This window comes from Rhynchophorus ferrugineus, unplaced genomic scaffold (assembly GCF_030347505.1).
Source record: "Rhynchophorus ferrugineus isolate W39M unplaced genomic scaffold, kcgeb_rfMv2 rfM5, whole genome shotgun sequence".
In the NCBI taxonomy this organism is placed as follows: Eukaryota; Metazoa; Arthropoda; class Insecta; order Coleoptera; family Curculionidae; genus Rhynchophorus; species Rhynchophorus ferrugineus.
Window position 1 is genome coordinate 8,545,806 of NW_027472584.1, and position 14,406 is coordinate 8,560,211.

Genomic DNA, 14,406 nt, shown 5'->3' on the forward strand with positions numbered 1-14,406 from the left:
TCCATATATAGTCTTCAAGACATCTCCGTTATTTAATAAGCAAGCCTTTGTGCAATTTTCTAATAACATCGGACACGGTTTTTATAATACGTTCTTGAGCTTGTGCTGGAAACTAATTATGGATTATAGTACATGAAACAATTGTTTAAACATTACTTGCTGTAATTAGTTGTACAGTTATTGATAAAATGGTATAACATACACTTCTTATTCTGTCATTGTTGAATTGATCGGGGTTAATTAATATTGAGCCATTGCTTTACATTGCTTTCATTTTTAAGGTTTATTAATTAAATGTCGGGAATATACGAGGATTGTTCTGTAACTTTACAGTTTTCTTAGTGTGAAATGTACCTAAGTCGTTTTAATTATCATATAGATGTGTAGTTTACAATTACAGTATATCGCTAATTAATTATATTATTTGAATTTGAATATAGTGTTTATTTCGTAATCATTAATTAGCTACCTAATCAATATCTAAGTAATGAAGGGGCGTAAAATATTAATAACCAAAGTCATCAATCTTAAAATTTAACTCGTTAAGTTCTTTGCAGTTATTTGAACATATTAAACAGGAAGTACCATTCTGAAACTAAACGCAATAGCCCAGATTTTCATTCGTTACAAAATCAGTGTATGAGAACCAAAATAATTATAGAAAACGCATTCTTAATATTTTGATGTACGTAGTGGGAAAGGGTTTTAGAATGACTGGTATCATAATTAACGGTATATTTGATCGTAATTCAATTAATGTGGAAATGTTAATTACCGTCAAATAATTAAATCTTAGTATGGTGTTGCAATACAGTTAGCCTTATTTTATAAATACTATCGTAGTTTGTAAAAAATAGTTTGAGTTCAACATAGACGTGTATTTGCTAATTTTAGTAATCTCAAACTCATAGTTCTTGCTGGTAATTGGATCTATTGTTTATTTATATCCGATAAGAATACTTATATGAGTGTATCTGATCCAGAAAATATCCGGTCTTAACCAGATTGTTAACTGATGTAACTCTGGATGATTTTACTTGTCATATTATTTGAGTACTATACATTACGCCATCGCGTTGGTTAATATAAATTATTGCCTTTCCACTAATAAATTAATAAATTCAGTAATAAAAGTTGCTACTGTTTGTTTGAAAATTCGCCAGTTTCAATTTCTGTTAGATCAAGATCAAGACTGAGCAACGGAATTATGCCTGCAGGAAACAGGAATTGAAGGTAGTTTTTAAGCATCGGGATTGTATGAGAATAAAGTGGGCGAGACGTTAATCTAACGGAAGGTTATTCTAAATATTTTAATACTCTTGGTGGGGTAAAATTATGATTTGGGGGTGCTTTTTTGGTTATGTTATTGAATAATTTTATAATTGAGTATATACTGCAGTTATGCAGAGTTTTCTTTTTACCAACTAGGGTTTATCTGGACTGAACCTACTGCTTAACGTGGGTTCCGAATCACGGTCCACGGTTTTCCATTTCCTTGTTAGATTTTATATTCTTGCTTTATGGACAATTATAAATAATCACAAAGATACATTTACAACCATACCCCAGTAGGATTTGAACCCGTGACTAACACGATAGTAGGAGAACCATTCTCTCGCTTTGACCCCTGCACCAACCAAGCCAGCTGTAATTGGTTTGGGTATTTTAATATGACATTTGGTTTCAAACATATATTCAGTATGATTAAAGTAACGCTTTATTAAAGAAAAATTTCGTTATTCATGTAGAAACCGTATTTTAATTTTATTGAAAATTTGAGCTAAAATATAATTAATAAATTTAAAAGTAAATAGGACTTATTTGCCGCACTGTCAGATGCTTGAAAAAATGTTTATTTTTGCTATTTATTATTAAATATTAGAATTTTAACCTACTTTTAAATTTTCATTTTTATTTTTTCTATTTATGACGGCGTGCAAAAGATACTGGTAGTTTTTTTGTTTGGTTTTAAACAGAGTAAAACCATTTTTAAAAATATACTTAGACTGTTATATTTTAATTGGTTGGCGCAGTGGTAAAGGCGGCAGGACGGTCCACTTACTGTTGCGCTAGTCGCGGGTTCGAATCTTGTTGGGGCATGGTCGTAAATTTATGTTTGTGATTGTCCTTAGGCAATTGTGCAAAATCCGACAAGGAAAATGATTCCAGTCACGCCAGTAACCAGGCTGGGTAAGACCGGGTGTCTTCTGAGAAGTTTGTTACTCGCCAGTCGGTAGGCTTAATGCCGAGGGCCACATAAACCCCTAGTTGGTAAAAGGATAATTTAAAATAAATTCATAGAGAGAAATAAAAAAAAAACTATACTATATGTAATTTATTTACTGATTCAGAAATTTATTTACGTTCGATGCCCTTATTTATTGTTTGGTTCGTTAAATTTATCATTCCTTGTTTACTGTGTTATTGTGGGAATATCCGCTGTATTTTGCAGCAAATTTAATGCATCGGTTTGATATATTTATAGCTCGTATGGTTCCGATATTGCCAATTGCAATTGCGGATTGGAAACAAAATATTAGTATGCGAAGATTTATTTTCGTTTATTATATATATTATATTATTATTTATATATATATATATATATATATATATATATATATATATATATATATATATATATATATATATATATATATATATATATATATATATATCGGAATATCATTGAGCTGGGTTTTCGCTTAATAAGTTTTGCAATTTTTATACCTAAAGGTCGACCAAACCAAAGCTGAGAATTGGATGTGACTGAGTACCATTTCCATAAGTTTTTAAAAGTGTTTGATGGGCTTCAGTAGTATGAAAATAAAATTTTAAGTGTTTCATGATTAGCGTTTCTATATACTGAATAACTCAGTTATACTAAATGGAAAACTGTTGTTTTATGTAGAAAAATTATATAATATGAACTTCTTTTTACCAATATTGTATATCATCACCGATGAGCAAAATAAATACATACACAAGCACAAATATATACATATAAAAACACATTGGGATTTGTAATGATAAAACATATTTTAATAATGTAGATATCGAGTGCACGTTGACTGCATAGATAGCTGAACAAAATAATTCACCGTAGCTAGAAAAACGACTTCAATAGCGCACAACCTATTGGGAAAGAGGTACCTTTGTCATTCTCTCAAGATCTGTTTGTTTTGATAAGGTATACATGCTGCTCCTACGCACTAATGATAATAAATCATGCAAAGCAAGATATTGTGGTACAGCGATCGTTATAAAATTCAAAGAGAAACCTCGTGATTTCGAGAGTCCATTAATTGTTAAAGATTGTATATCTGGTATTATAAATGATGTAGGTTTTGGTATTTATATTCGTCACTTGTTTATCATCCCCGTATTGTAATATGATATGATATTTATTGATAAGTTTTAGTAGTCGCAACTGATAACCGATAAATGATACTATTTTAGATTTCTAGATAGTTGCGTTTTCCATTAATTGAGCTTAATAAAATATTAATTATTTTAAGACTCTTGAATATTTAAATTATTAAATAATATACTGTTACCAATATATAATTTAATATGATTGGAAAATATCATAAACCAACTACTATGTTTATTTTTATTTGTTTTTATGTTACACTTTTCGTAGTTATTATTTTACAAATTGCCGTTGTAATGTTCCAGTTGATTGATAATCTTATTCATGAATTGAATTTTAATACCAGAGCACACCGTTTGTTCTTTAACCTTTTTCCATATATGTGTATTGGGGTTATACCACTAATATTCTTATTTTGTGGGAAATTCAGCTTTTGATTAATATTCAAGAAAACGTTTTCAAGTTCTTGAACTTGTTTAGTTGAAGAAATAATTAATTTTTTATTAACATTTTGCATCAGAAAATTGAATATTAATAACATTTTATACACGTATTTTTATTATACATATTTTTTATTTATTGAAATATATGATTTTTATATAAGAATTGTTTTGTTTTTGTGAATTATTCTCTTGTCTTTAAATAATACTCAGTTTACTTGATTTTTAATGATACCTTGTGGATCGTACGCAAATGCAAACGAATTTATCAGTGCCTAGCATATATTTTTGTTGGATATACTTTAAGTCCCCTTTTTACCAACGAGGGTTTATCTGCACTGGACCTACTGTTTAATGTGGACTCTGAACCATGGTCCTCGGTATTAAGCCTACCGACTTAAATACCATCCCAGAATACATCCGATCTTACCCAGTCTGGTTACTGGCGCGACTGGAATGGCTATTCCTTGTCAGATTTTCTACTGTTGCCTATAAAGAAATTTACAATTACAATCACAAAAATAAAGTACATTCATGAACCAGCAGTATTCGAACCCACGACTACCACAAAAGTAGGATGACCGTCCTGTCTCCTTAACCTCTGCGACACCAAGTCGGCTAGCATGTATTTTGTCTATCGATATCTATTGATGACAATGCAGAGGAGCAAAAATGTTCGAAGACAATCAATTGCATGACTCAAAGCTTATGCAAGCTCAAACACTCAAAGAGCAGACAGTTTATCAGTTGATGTATCCACTTTTTCCAGACATGTTTACATGCGATAGGAAATATCTAAAAGGACCGAAATTGGCTACTGCACGAATTGACTGAATTGAAATGCTAAAATGAAAAAAGTCAGGCAATAGCGGCTAACAGACATAATGTTATCCTATTGAGTCGGCATCGTTACAGAAGTCGTGCAAGTCGTTTGGCTGCCAAACTAACATTGTTTTTTCGACACGGTATCACTATGTTGCCATAAATGCAGAAAAAAGCTGTAGAATTAATTTGATTAATTCTACTACTAGCTGTTATCAATAAAGGCCCTTTTAAAGTGAGAAAAGGTCAAAATACACTTAATAATAACCTGCAATAACAGCAGGACTCCGTACATTTCAGCAGCATCTTTTATGTGCAAAATATACTTCAGCAAAATAATATCTAAGAAGTTACGCCTAATGACATAGCTTCGATCTGGAAATAACTGTAGTGTAAGTGTTCAGTGCTATACCATAAATTATTTCATCAAAAAAAGCTTCATAATTACCTAAAACTAATTTACACTCCTACTAAAAGAATTATTCTAACCTATAAAATAAATTTTAATAATGATAGTTTATTGTATAACCTTTTTCTGTATGGAGGTTAATTAATGTTTCGTGCTTTTTTTCATTCATAAATTGAGTATTAAGCCGTACTAAGATAGTTCTATGTATTGTTCACTAAGGTCGTTTGTTTAATTACTTAGAATGAACCTATCATGTAGGAACCTATCATGTAGTTTTGTTTTCTAAAATCCATCTAATAATTAGTATCTTTTTGTGTAAGATAAATTGCATAGATCGTTAACGAACTTCTTCGCCATTTTACCTTTTTTTTTCAATAGAGCCGGGATACAAGACCGTGCTTATTAAGTTGTGAGGAAGCATTCATTAATCTAATAAAGTTGCACTATTAATGATTTTTATTAGTTATTTCTGGTCGGTCAGTAAATTATAGTATCCTGTTCTTAGTATATATTGTTTTTTTTTAAACTAGTTTTTACAGTTTCAGTTTGAATGTAAATACATGATGAATTCAACATATGGTAAAATTTTAATTTTATTCTTCTCACTCACGTTGGATAGAAAGGTATCTTCAATTGTAACATAGGGTGCGCTATATTTTATTAAGAGTACAAATTGAGACCTAGCGTCGTTATTTTTCGAGTATTATTAGATAAAAGTTATGAATAATTAACGAATATTTATTCGGGGAAATATTGTTCACTATTATACACAGCCTTAGCCCATCTTTTGGATGGCATGCGGATTTCGTTTCGATAAAATTCGTCTTTTTTGAAGGTGATCCAAGAATCGACCCAATTTTGTCCGTTTGCCTTTTAATATTCGTCTCAAACGTATGAGTTAAGCTCGATAACTTGCCTCTGTAATTGTTTATTCTGATTTTAGCAACTCGAACGAGTTGGTCCCACCATATACAAAACAAGATCCCTGTGTCGTGAATATCTGGCTTGGGGTTGTCAATTGTTTGTAATGAATCCGTCTTTTTGTTTCTAGTAACTTTGAGATTCAACAAATCTTTCTTTTTTCTCATTGGAGCAGTTGAGGACATGCGAAAAAACGCTCTTCAACATCTATAACCTTCCTTTTATATGATAGCCAATGACCTTCTTTTTTTACCTTCAAGGCCTTCCATCGATGGGAGATTATTTATTGAGTAACCTTTAATGAGTGGGCAAGTTCTTACTTGATTTGGCAATAATCTTCGTCCAACAGCTCATCCAATTTCGCATTTTCAAACTTCTTTACTGTTCTGGGATGCTCGTCTTCTACGCGTATATCACTTGATTTGAAGCTCTGGATCCTTTCTCGGCAAGTTCTTTTACTAATACACTCGTCTCTGTCTTTGTTGTCATTCTACCAGCTTCAGCTGCAGTTTCTTTGCAATTAAAAGCAAAATTTCCAGCAAATTGCCCAGTTAGTTGTAATTCATGGTGTGTAATTCTCAAATATAGTGATAAGGAATTGTGGCGTAACGTTTTCCGCTGACGTCATCTTTTATAAAACGGCGGGTTTCGATTTGTACCCCTAACACTTAAATTGAAAACGGTTTTTTAATTGGATGCCTCTAAATATATAGAATAGAGTTATGGTCTCCACGGTTGATTGTAGGCTCCATAAAAAAGAATCAAGTAGTCTTATGTCACATAATCTAGTTGTTTCATGTATGGTATGTCCAGTTTAAGTAGCACCAGTAACACTTACTGCTTGGTCAGCTTCATTTTCGAAGTAATGCGCCCAGCTCAAAATCTGCACTAAGCAGTGATAAGTTATTAGTGCATTTGTTTCTCGATATAAGTATGTGGATTCTCTAAAACACAATTCAAATGGATTATTATTGGATGGGGTCAGGTGGCTGTAACATCACCAACTTTCAAAAACAACAACTTTCATTGGTTTTGAAATATTGTTCGACAATCGAAACAGATGGGAAATGGTTATCTTCTTTTAGCTAGCTAGCTGTTGCTCAAATGGTAGCAAATTCAAATTTAGCTTTCAGCCACACTAAATTAATTAAAATAACTGAAAGTAAATATGTGTTCTATTTTTGATTATCTCTTTACTTTTTAATTAATTTGATTCAATATAACCAGGATATAGTATCATTTTATGATCATTCGAAACTATTGATTCATATTTTTTGCAGCCCTGATAATTGTAGCATTGATATTTTTGAAATGCTATAAATATTCTTCAATTTACTCAGTAATTTATGATACTTATTCCGCTTTAAACTAGTTTTTTTCAAGCTCGCTTGAACAAATTATACTTATTTTTCATGATGAGAAAGAAAAAGTGAAAATTATCCGTGATTTTGTTAGTTAATGGCTGATGCTAAACTATTATCCTCTTGTTATTTATGTTTTTTCCATTTTAATTTGAAGCAAATTATAGTTGGGTATAGGGTATCGTATTTGTAATGATTACGCGATGAAAATTGGATAAAAATTCTTGTATTTTATTATTTGCCTTCAGTATTATTTCGCTGGTTACATTTCGCCTTAGTTTTTATTATTTATTGTGATATATATTTGTTTTAGTTATAATTATATTATGGTATGGTGTTTTTCAACAGACGGAATTGCACGTTTGTGTAAGTAACTGTAGGCATGCAGTGCAGTACAGCTATAGTAATAGAAACATACTGTCTCTAAAATAAATTAATATGGAAAATTAAAATAAAGAACACTTTTGTGCACACAGCTATGCTTTTGTTTATTATGTGTTCATATAAGCAAAGACGCAATCTGATTTTATAACATAATACTAACAAATATTACATATTTTGTGATGAACTATATAGAAATGCGCCAATACGGAGAATAGTCGAATCAACCATTGTTCTTTGCAATAGGCTAGGACAATGACAACAATTATTTACTTTACCCGAAATAAAAGTTATTTCTGCAAAAAAATCGATTTGAAAGAAAAATTGACAAAAAGGAATGAACTTTTAATTGCACGCTAGAACACTCAATATCTGCGCGTGACGTAGTTGTTTTAGTCACACCGGACATTTTGTATAGGTACAGGTCTTATATATTATTTTAATAATTTTGTGTTATAATTAGATATACTATCGTGTCCCTTATATAATTATACATCGGTAAAGACTCCAAACAACTTGTGTATTTTCGTTCCAAGGCAGAAAAATATTGCAAGGCGGGAACCAGCCAGCATAGTTTGAACATCGATAATTTATTCACATCAGTAATATCATTTTAATGTAGTATTTACTATTTTAAGTACTTTTAATTATGTCTAAAGTGTAATTAACGCAATGTCGAGGTAAATAACACTGTTGATAACATTTGAGGTTAGGTCTGATTTGTTTTTTTATTGTGTGTATGAGTCCCTAATAATTTGATTGAATGGGACTCGTTTAGTCGTTTTTGTTTGTTTGTAAGTTTGCATGAAGTCAGTATATGTTTCTACAAAATTCTAATGCCAACTAGACAGAAGAAAATGGACTTCTAACTGAACTTACTGAACATTCACTGTTGGTCATATATTTTCGAAATACAAGGAAAAATATTAATTAAATTCAAGCCGTCAACAGGTGTCAATTAAATCTCATTATGGTTAGATTACCAAGGGGGTAATATCAAACATCTAATTTCTTGTAAATCAGATCGTTCGATAGGCTATACTTTATCAAGTTAGTGGTAAGTGACATATATTTGATTGAACAATGTGATTTTATCAAGTTTTTACAGTTCTTTCACAGTGCAAACAGAAATTTCAAACATTTCGAACAATACTTACGTACAATGTATGAACTAAATTTGGTCACTGAAGTCAAGTAAAGTAAAAAAAGAAACTAAGTAAATATCACGTTAAATAATTCATAGTAAAACTTGTTATGTTAAAGCATGTCTAAACACAGATTTTGTAAACTACTTGATGAGGTATTATAGTTGGTAGAAGACTGTTAGACTATTATTAAAAATAAACTTCAAAATTACAATTTGTCTATTTTATTTACTCAAATATTACAAGGTAAGTTGATACAATACAGAGCAGCATCATGAAATGTATAAATGTATATTATTTGGCATGATAAATCCTAGTTAAATTTTTTCATTCATCATTTCTTTCATCAAAACCATTTTTTTAATTGTGAAATATAAGATAAATAATCTAAATAAAATCGAAGCGCGCTAAAAAGTTCAAATGTTGGATTGCGGAACTGATGGTTAAGATACGGTAAGTGACGTCAATGTTTCATAGCGCTTCTTATGAGGTATTTAACTTAAAATGGCGAATTTTGTTTTTATTTATGGTAAAATCTTAGTAATCCCACTACAGAAAATTTTATTTAATTTTAGTATAACCAATATATTGCCACAAAAGTAGTTAAAGGGTGGGGGGGAGTATCTACTTTTGTCTGCACTTATTTTATTCATAATTTCTCTACTTATATACAATTCGGGTCTGTTTTAATGATTTGAATGTTGATATGAATATATTAACATCCTAATTTAATCATTATTATTTTAATTTAAATATAATTAACAAGGTGCATAAAAACCAAAAGTAAACTATTTTACTTTTATAACAACAAAATGTTAAAATGACAAATGATAAATATCATTTGTTTAAATAAATATAAATATATCATATATCATATATTTAAATTAAAAATTGATGCGAATAAAATGTCAAATCAAGTAATCATTAAATTATCAAAGCAATGAGGAGTCTATATCAACAGCAATTTTATACTATTATAATTATATACTATTTCTAGAAGTAAATTTGACTTAAATATCATATTAATCTATAAAATAGTGAAAGACGTGACAATTTTTAATCAAATGAATGGTAGAATTTTCATAAAACAACATTTCCTCGACATGTAAGCGCATAAAGCCAGCCCATCGCTTTTAAACTGAATTTATTTGAGAACTATTAAGCACGTATCTCTGTGGGTGTGTGAGATACCGCACCGGAACCTTTGTTAGGGTAGGTCAAGAGTACAAGTGAAGCAGCAAACCATACGCTGTACGCTATTAATTATAAACACTGATGGTCTACTTAATAACCGTAAACTTTTTTATGTAAGACATATGTTCAATATGGAGGTTGGTTCGCTCCTGAATGACACAAAGAGGTTTTTAAAGTAGGTTTTATGATATCGTGTTTGCAGATTCGATATCACTCAAATATTTATGTCATCTAAGCTTTCTCTAGTCAACACTTAGGTTTCATAATTTTTTTAATTATTTAGGATAAGTAAATATTAGATACGTTGTCGACAGTCTATTAATGTATGATCACACTTTTTTGCACACGAATAGTTTTCGTAAAAGCAAATATAATAGGTTAGACGACTGTAATAAACAATCACAAAAATACAGATTTATAAAAATAATACGCTATAGAGAGATTATTAAAAATACATTTATTTTAAAATTAAAAGTGGGTTAACTAAGATATTACCAGAAATAAAAGCACAAAATCAAAATTAAATACCAATCGGAAGCGCCACGAAACATTGACGTCATTTACCTTCCCTAACCATCAGTGCCGCCTTCCAAGTTCGAACTTCTTAGCACGTATCGATTTGATTTTGTTTATATATCCTACATTTCAGTTAAAATATCAGTTTAGGGTTTCGGTAAATGGAGGTAACACGAAATGAAACAGTGGTGTTTACATTATGTGACCGTTATTTATTGAAGTAATATAAAAATGTGGAAACTACAAAATAGATAAAACGGATGGCACCGGTGTTACCTGGTGACGAGGCTTGGGCAGTCGATGGTGGCACGTTTAAACCAAACCATGGTCGGGTACTGAATGATCGAAATACCCTTCAATAACATCCCAGATAAACGTCTCGGGGTTGCCAGCTATTCGGTATCGTGTTCTAGTTGTCGCTGCTGGCACCCCGCCCGTGTTCAACATCTGAGATTATATTTCTGGGTACTTGTTAACCGTTATTCCACGATGTAAAATTCGACATGCCTCAAGGTCGCTTCATTAGTTTTGTGCTATCAACGGAATAAAAAAATGAACCCAAAAATTGAACTGGCATTTATCAAGGTAAGTAACCCAAATTTGCCTATAATAAATTCGTCGATACTGGCTGTACCTGAAATAATAATTTTATAAGGAATATTAGAACTTGTATAGGTTTGAAGTGCGCGGGTATTTCAGAGGCACTAACCATGAAGTGTGGTAGAATATTGAAGAATGCCGGCTTGGTAGCACAGTGGTTGAGGCGACAGGACGGTCCTCCTACTATTGCGATAATCCCGGGTTCGAGTCCTGCTGGGGCATGGATGTACTTTATGTTTGTGATTGTAATTGTAAATATCTTTACAGGTAACGTATGCGTGTCTTCTGAGATGGTCTCTAAGTTGGTCACTGGCCAGTCGGTATACTTAATGCCGAGGACCGTGGTTCTCACGTTAAACAGTAGGTTCAATCCAGATAAACTCTCGTTGGTAAAAAGGACACTTTGAATAATTTATATATTTTTCTTTATATTTTGAGAATACATGATTGTTCACTAGTGAATAGCAGTGAATGTTCTGTGAGTTCAGTTATAGAACCATTTTCTTCTCTCTGGTTGGCATTCGAATCTTGTAGAAACATATATTGACTTCATGCACACTTGTACGACTAAACCCATCACATCATATTAAATATAATTTTATATATTATTTGGTAACTCAAAAAGACCAACATTTGTAGGGAGTCATAAAGAAAACAAATTAATATTATTTACTAAAACGACAGTATTATTTACCTCGATTTTATCTTAATTACACTTTAAACATAATTAAAGATTTTTGAAATAGTACATACACCAGAATGGTCATATTTTTGTGAACAAATGACCGATGTTCAAACTATATTGGCTGGTTCCCGCCTTGCAAGATTTTTCTGCTTGGAACTAAAACATACAAGTTGTTTGAGTTTTCTAGCGATGTATAATTACATTAGGGGCCCTGACACCATCGATACATGATAGAGTGTCTAATTATAACATAAAATTATTAAAATATTGTATAAATAAGACCCCTACCCATACAAACCGTCCAATACGGTCAAAACAATATGTCACGCGCAAACTTAGCGCGTTTTAGCGCGCATTTAAAATTACACTGCTTGGTGGCGCAGTGGTAAAGGCGATGGGACGGTCCTCTTACTATTGTGATAGCCGCGGGTTCGAATCCTACTGGTGCATGGTCGTAAATATATGTTTGTGATTGTTTAAAATTTGTGAATGTTCTAGACAAGAGTGTAATATCCGACAAGGAAAATGATCCCAGTCACGCCAGTGACCAAGCTGGGTAAGCCTGGATGTCTTCCAGGATGATTTCTAAAGTTGATCACTCACCAGTCGGTAGGCTTAATGCTGGTGACGTGGTTCGGAACCCACATTGAACTTAAGACCCAGTCCAGATAAACCCATATATACATATATATAAAATATAAATTACACTATTTAAAACATCAATTTTTCTTTCAATTGCATATTTTCTTCCAGAAATAACTTTTATCCCGTCTAAAGTAAATATGTGGAATTAATTTTGAATTAGTAATTTCATGTAATATTCGGTATAAATTTCCGTAACTTTTAAACATTTATACAACAAAAAACAAGGACACATTAATTTTAAATGGATTAAAAATTTTGTTTCTAGAGTTGATAATAGATGATGTTCTTTCCGGTGGATTTAATGAACAACCTAGTTGCCCCAAAAAACTATTGAGACAAACATTTTCAGAGGGCTGGTGAAGCACAAAGTAACAATGCAAACAATAATCCATCAAAATTTATTCACAGCCCATATACAATTATATATGGTTTTAACATTTTGATTCCAAAATATAAGAACAAACATATAACCTTTAAATGCATATATAGTGTACTTAACTATTTGATTTATTCCAAGATGGTAAATTTGCCTCACATAACCGTTAAGTTAATAACTTAGATATTATAAGTTGAATTTTAATCTATAATATATTAATGCATTCATCCTCCTTCTAGAAAAATTAAACTGGGTTAGTAGAAAAAGTTTATTATCTAAAAATAGCATGTCGTTTTTTATTCTATCGTTTTTATTCATATCCTGCAATATCCTACAAGTTGTACACACCATATGGAGAAAATTTAAATTAATTGTCCATTTAGTAGATAAGTTTTTATTTGAAATAGTACTTTTAGTAACCATTATTGTTTTCTAACGTTATCTTATATGGAGCAATCCTATTATGTGCCTAAATGTGTTTTTTATTTTGTTTACTTAAATAGGAAATACAGAGAAAGTGTTATTTAAACATTAACAGCTTTGTAAGGTCGTTTTAGACTCGCATTCAATTTATTTAATACTGGCTTTGTTGGCGCAATGGTAAAGTCGATAGGACGGCCCCCTGCTATAGTCTCGGGTTCGAATCATGCTGGGGCATGGTCGTAAATTTATGTTTGTGATTGTTTAATATTTGTGATTGCCCTGGGCAAGAGTGCAAAATTCTATAAGGAAAATGATCCCAAGCACACCAGTAATCAGGCTGGGTAAGATCGAATGTCTTTTGGGATGATTTTTAAGTTGGTCACTCGCCAGTCGGTAGGTTTAATGCCGAGGACCGTGGTTCGGAGTCTACGTTAAACAGTGGGTCCAGTCCAGATAAGCATTAGTTGGTAAAATAGAGACGCTAAAATATTTTATAATTTTGAAAATCGTTTTTTTCTGAATTTGGACAACATATCTCGACCCAACCATATAAAACAATCCTTAATTATGGGTATCTAACATAGTAAATTATTAAATATATATTTATTTATAGTACAACAAATAATATTAATCGCTTCTTATGGATTAGGATGTTTGTTAAAATAGGGGTAAAAGTAATGGAGATATTTTGTTTAGAAATATTGAAAAATAAATAATATAATTATATAGAGCAAAGTGATTTTTTGATGTTTTTGATATTCGCTGTTCAAATTCTTCATTCACTAAATGAAGAATATTGAAGATCAAGGACCAGTGAGGAATCTTGATATATTTTTTTAAATATTGAAGATGTACTTGGTTGTTGGAATAAATGGTACGACATGCATATTATAGGAAGTTTTATAGTCACTATTAGATATTGTAGGCAAATATAAAGAAAATATAATGAATTATCCATTCTAAAACTTCGTTGAGCGATACACGCTTTTTAAAACACATATATCTAATTTAATGTTATCTTGAATATAATATATGCGATTATGCAGAGTTGTCACGCATATTTTATCCATATGAATAGCACCATTCGTTATAAAAGTATAATTTCCATTATTTTGTGT

The 14,406-nt window shown here is 31.2% G+C and overlaps 2 protein-coding genes across 3 annotated transcripts in view; one reads left to right on the top strand and one right to left on the bottom strand.

The window, feature by feature from the left end:
• Positions 1–14,406, top strand: part of LOC143197645 (elongation factor-like GTPase 1) — a 151,475-nt gene that overhangs the window by 6,571 nt on the left and 130,498 nt on the right. Inside the window, exon 3 of one of the 2 annotated variants that reach the window (XM_076406237.1) lies at positions 7,637–7,874. The exons of the other annotated variant lie outside the window; for it this stretch is intronic. Within the exon in view, the coding sequence (XP_076262352.1) occupies positions 7,637–7,755 (119 nt within the window). The 3' untranslated portion in view covers positions 7,756–7,874. Of the gene's footprint in view, positions 1–7,636; positions 7,875–14,406 lie in introns of those variants that run through there. 2 annotated transcript variants of the gene reach the window in all.
• The window catches only part of dsx-c73A (doublesex cognate 73A), a 92,083-nt gene that overhangs the window by 3,182 nt on the left and 74,495 nt on the right, over positions 1–14,406 (bottom strand). The gene's annotated exons all lie outside the window — the stretch shown is intronic.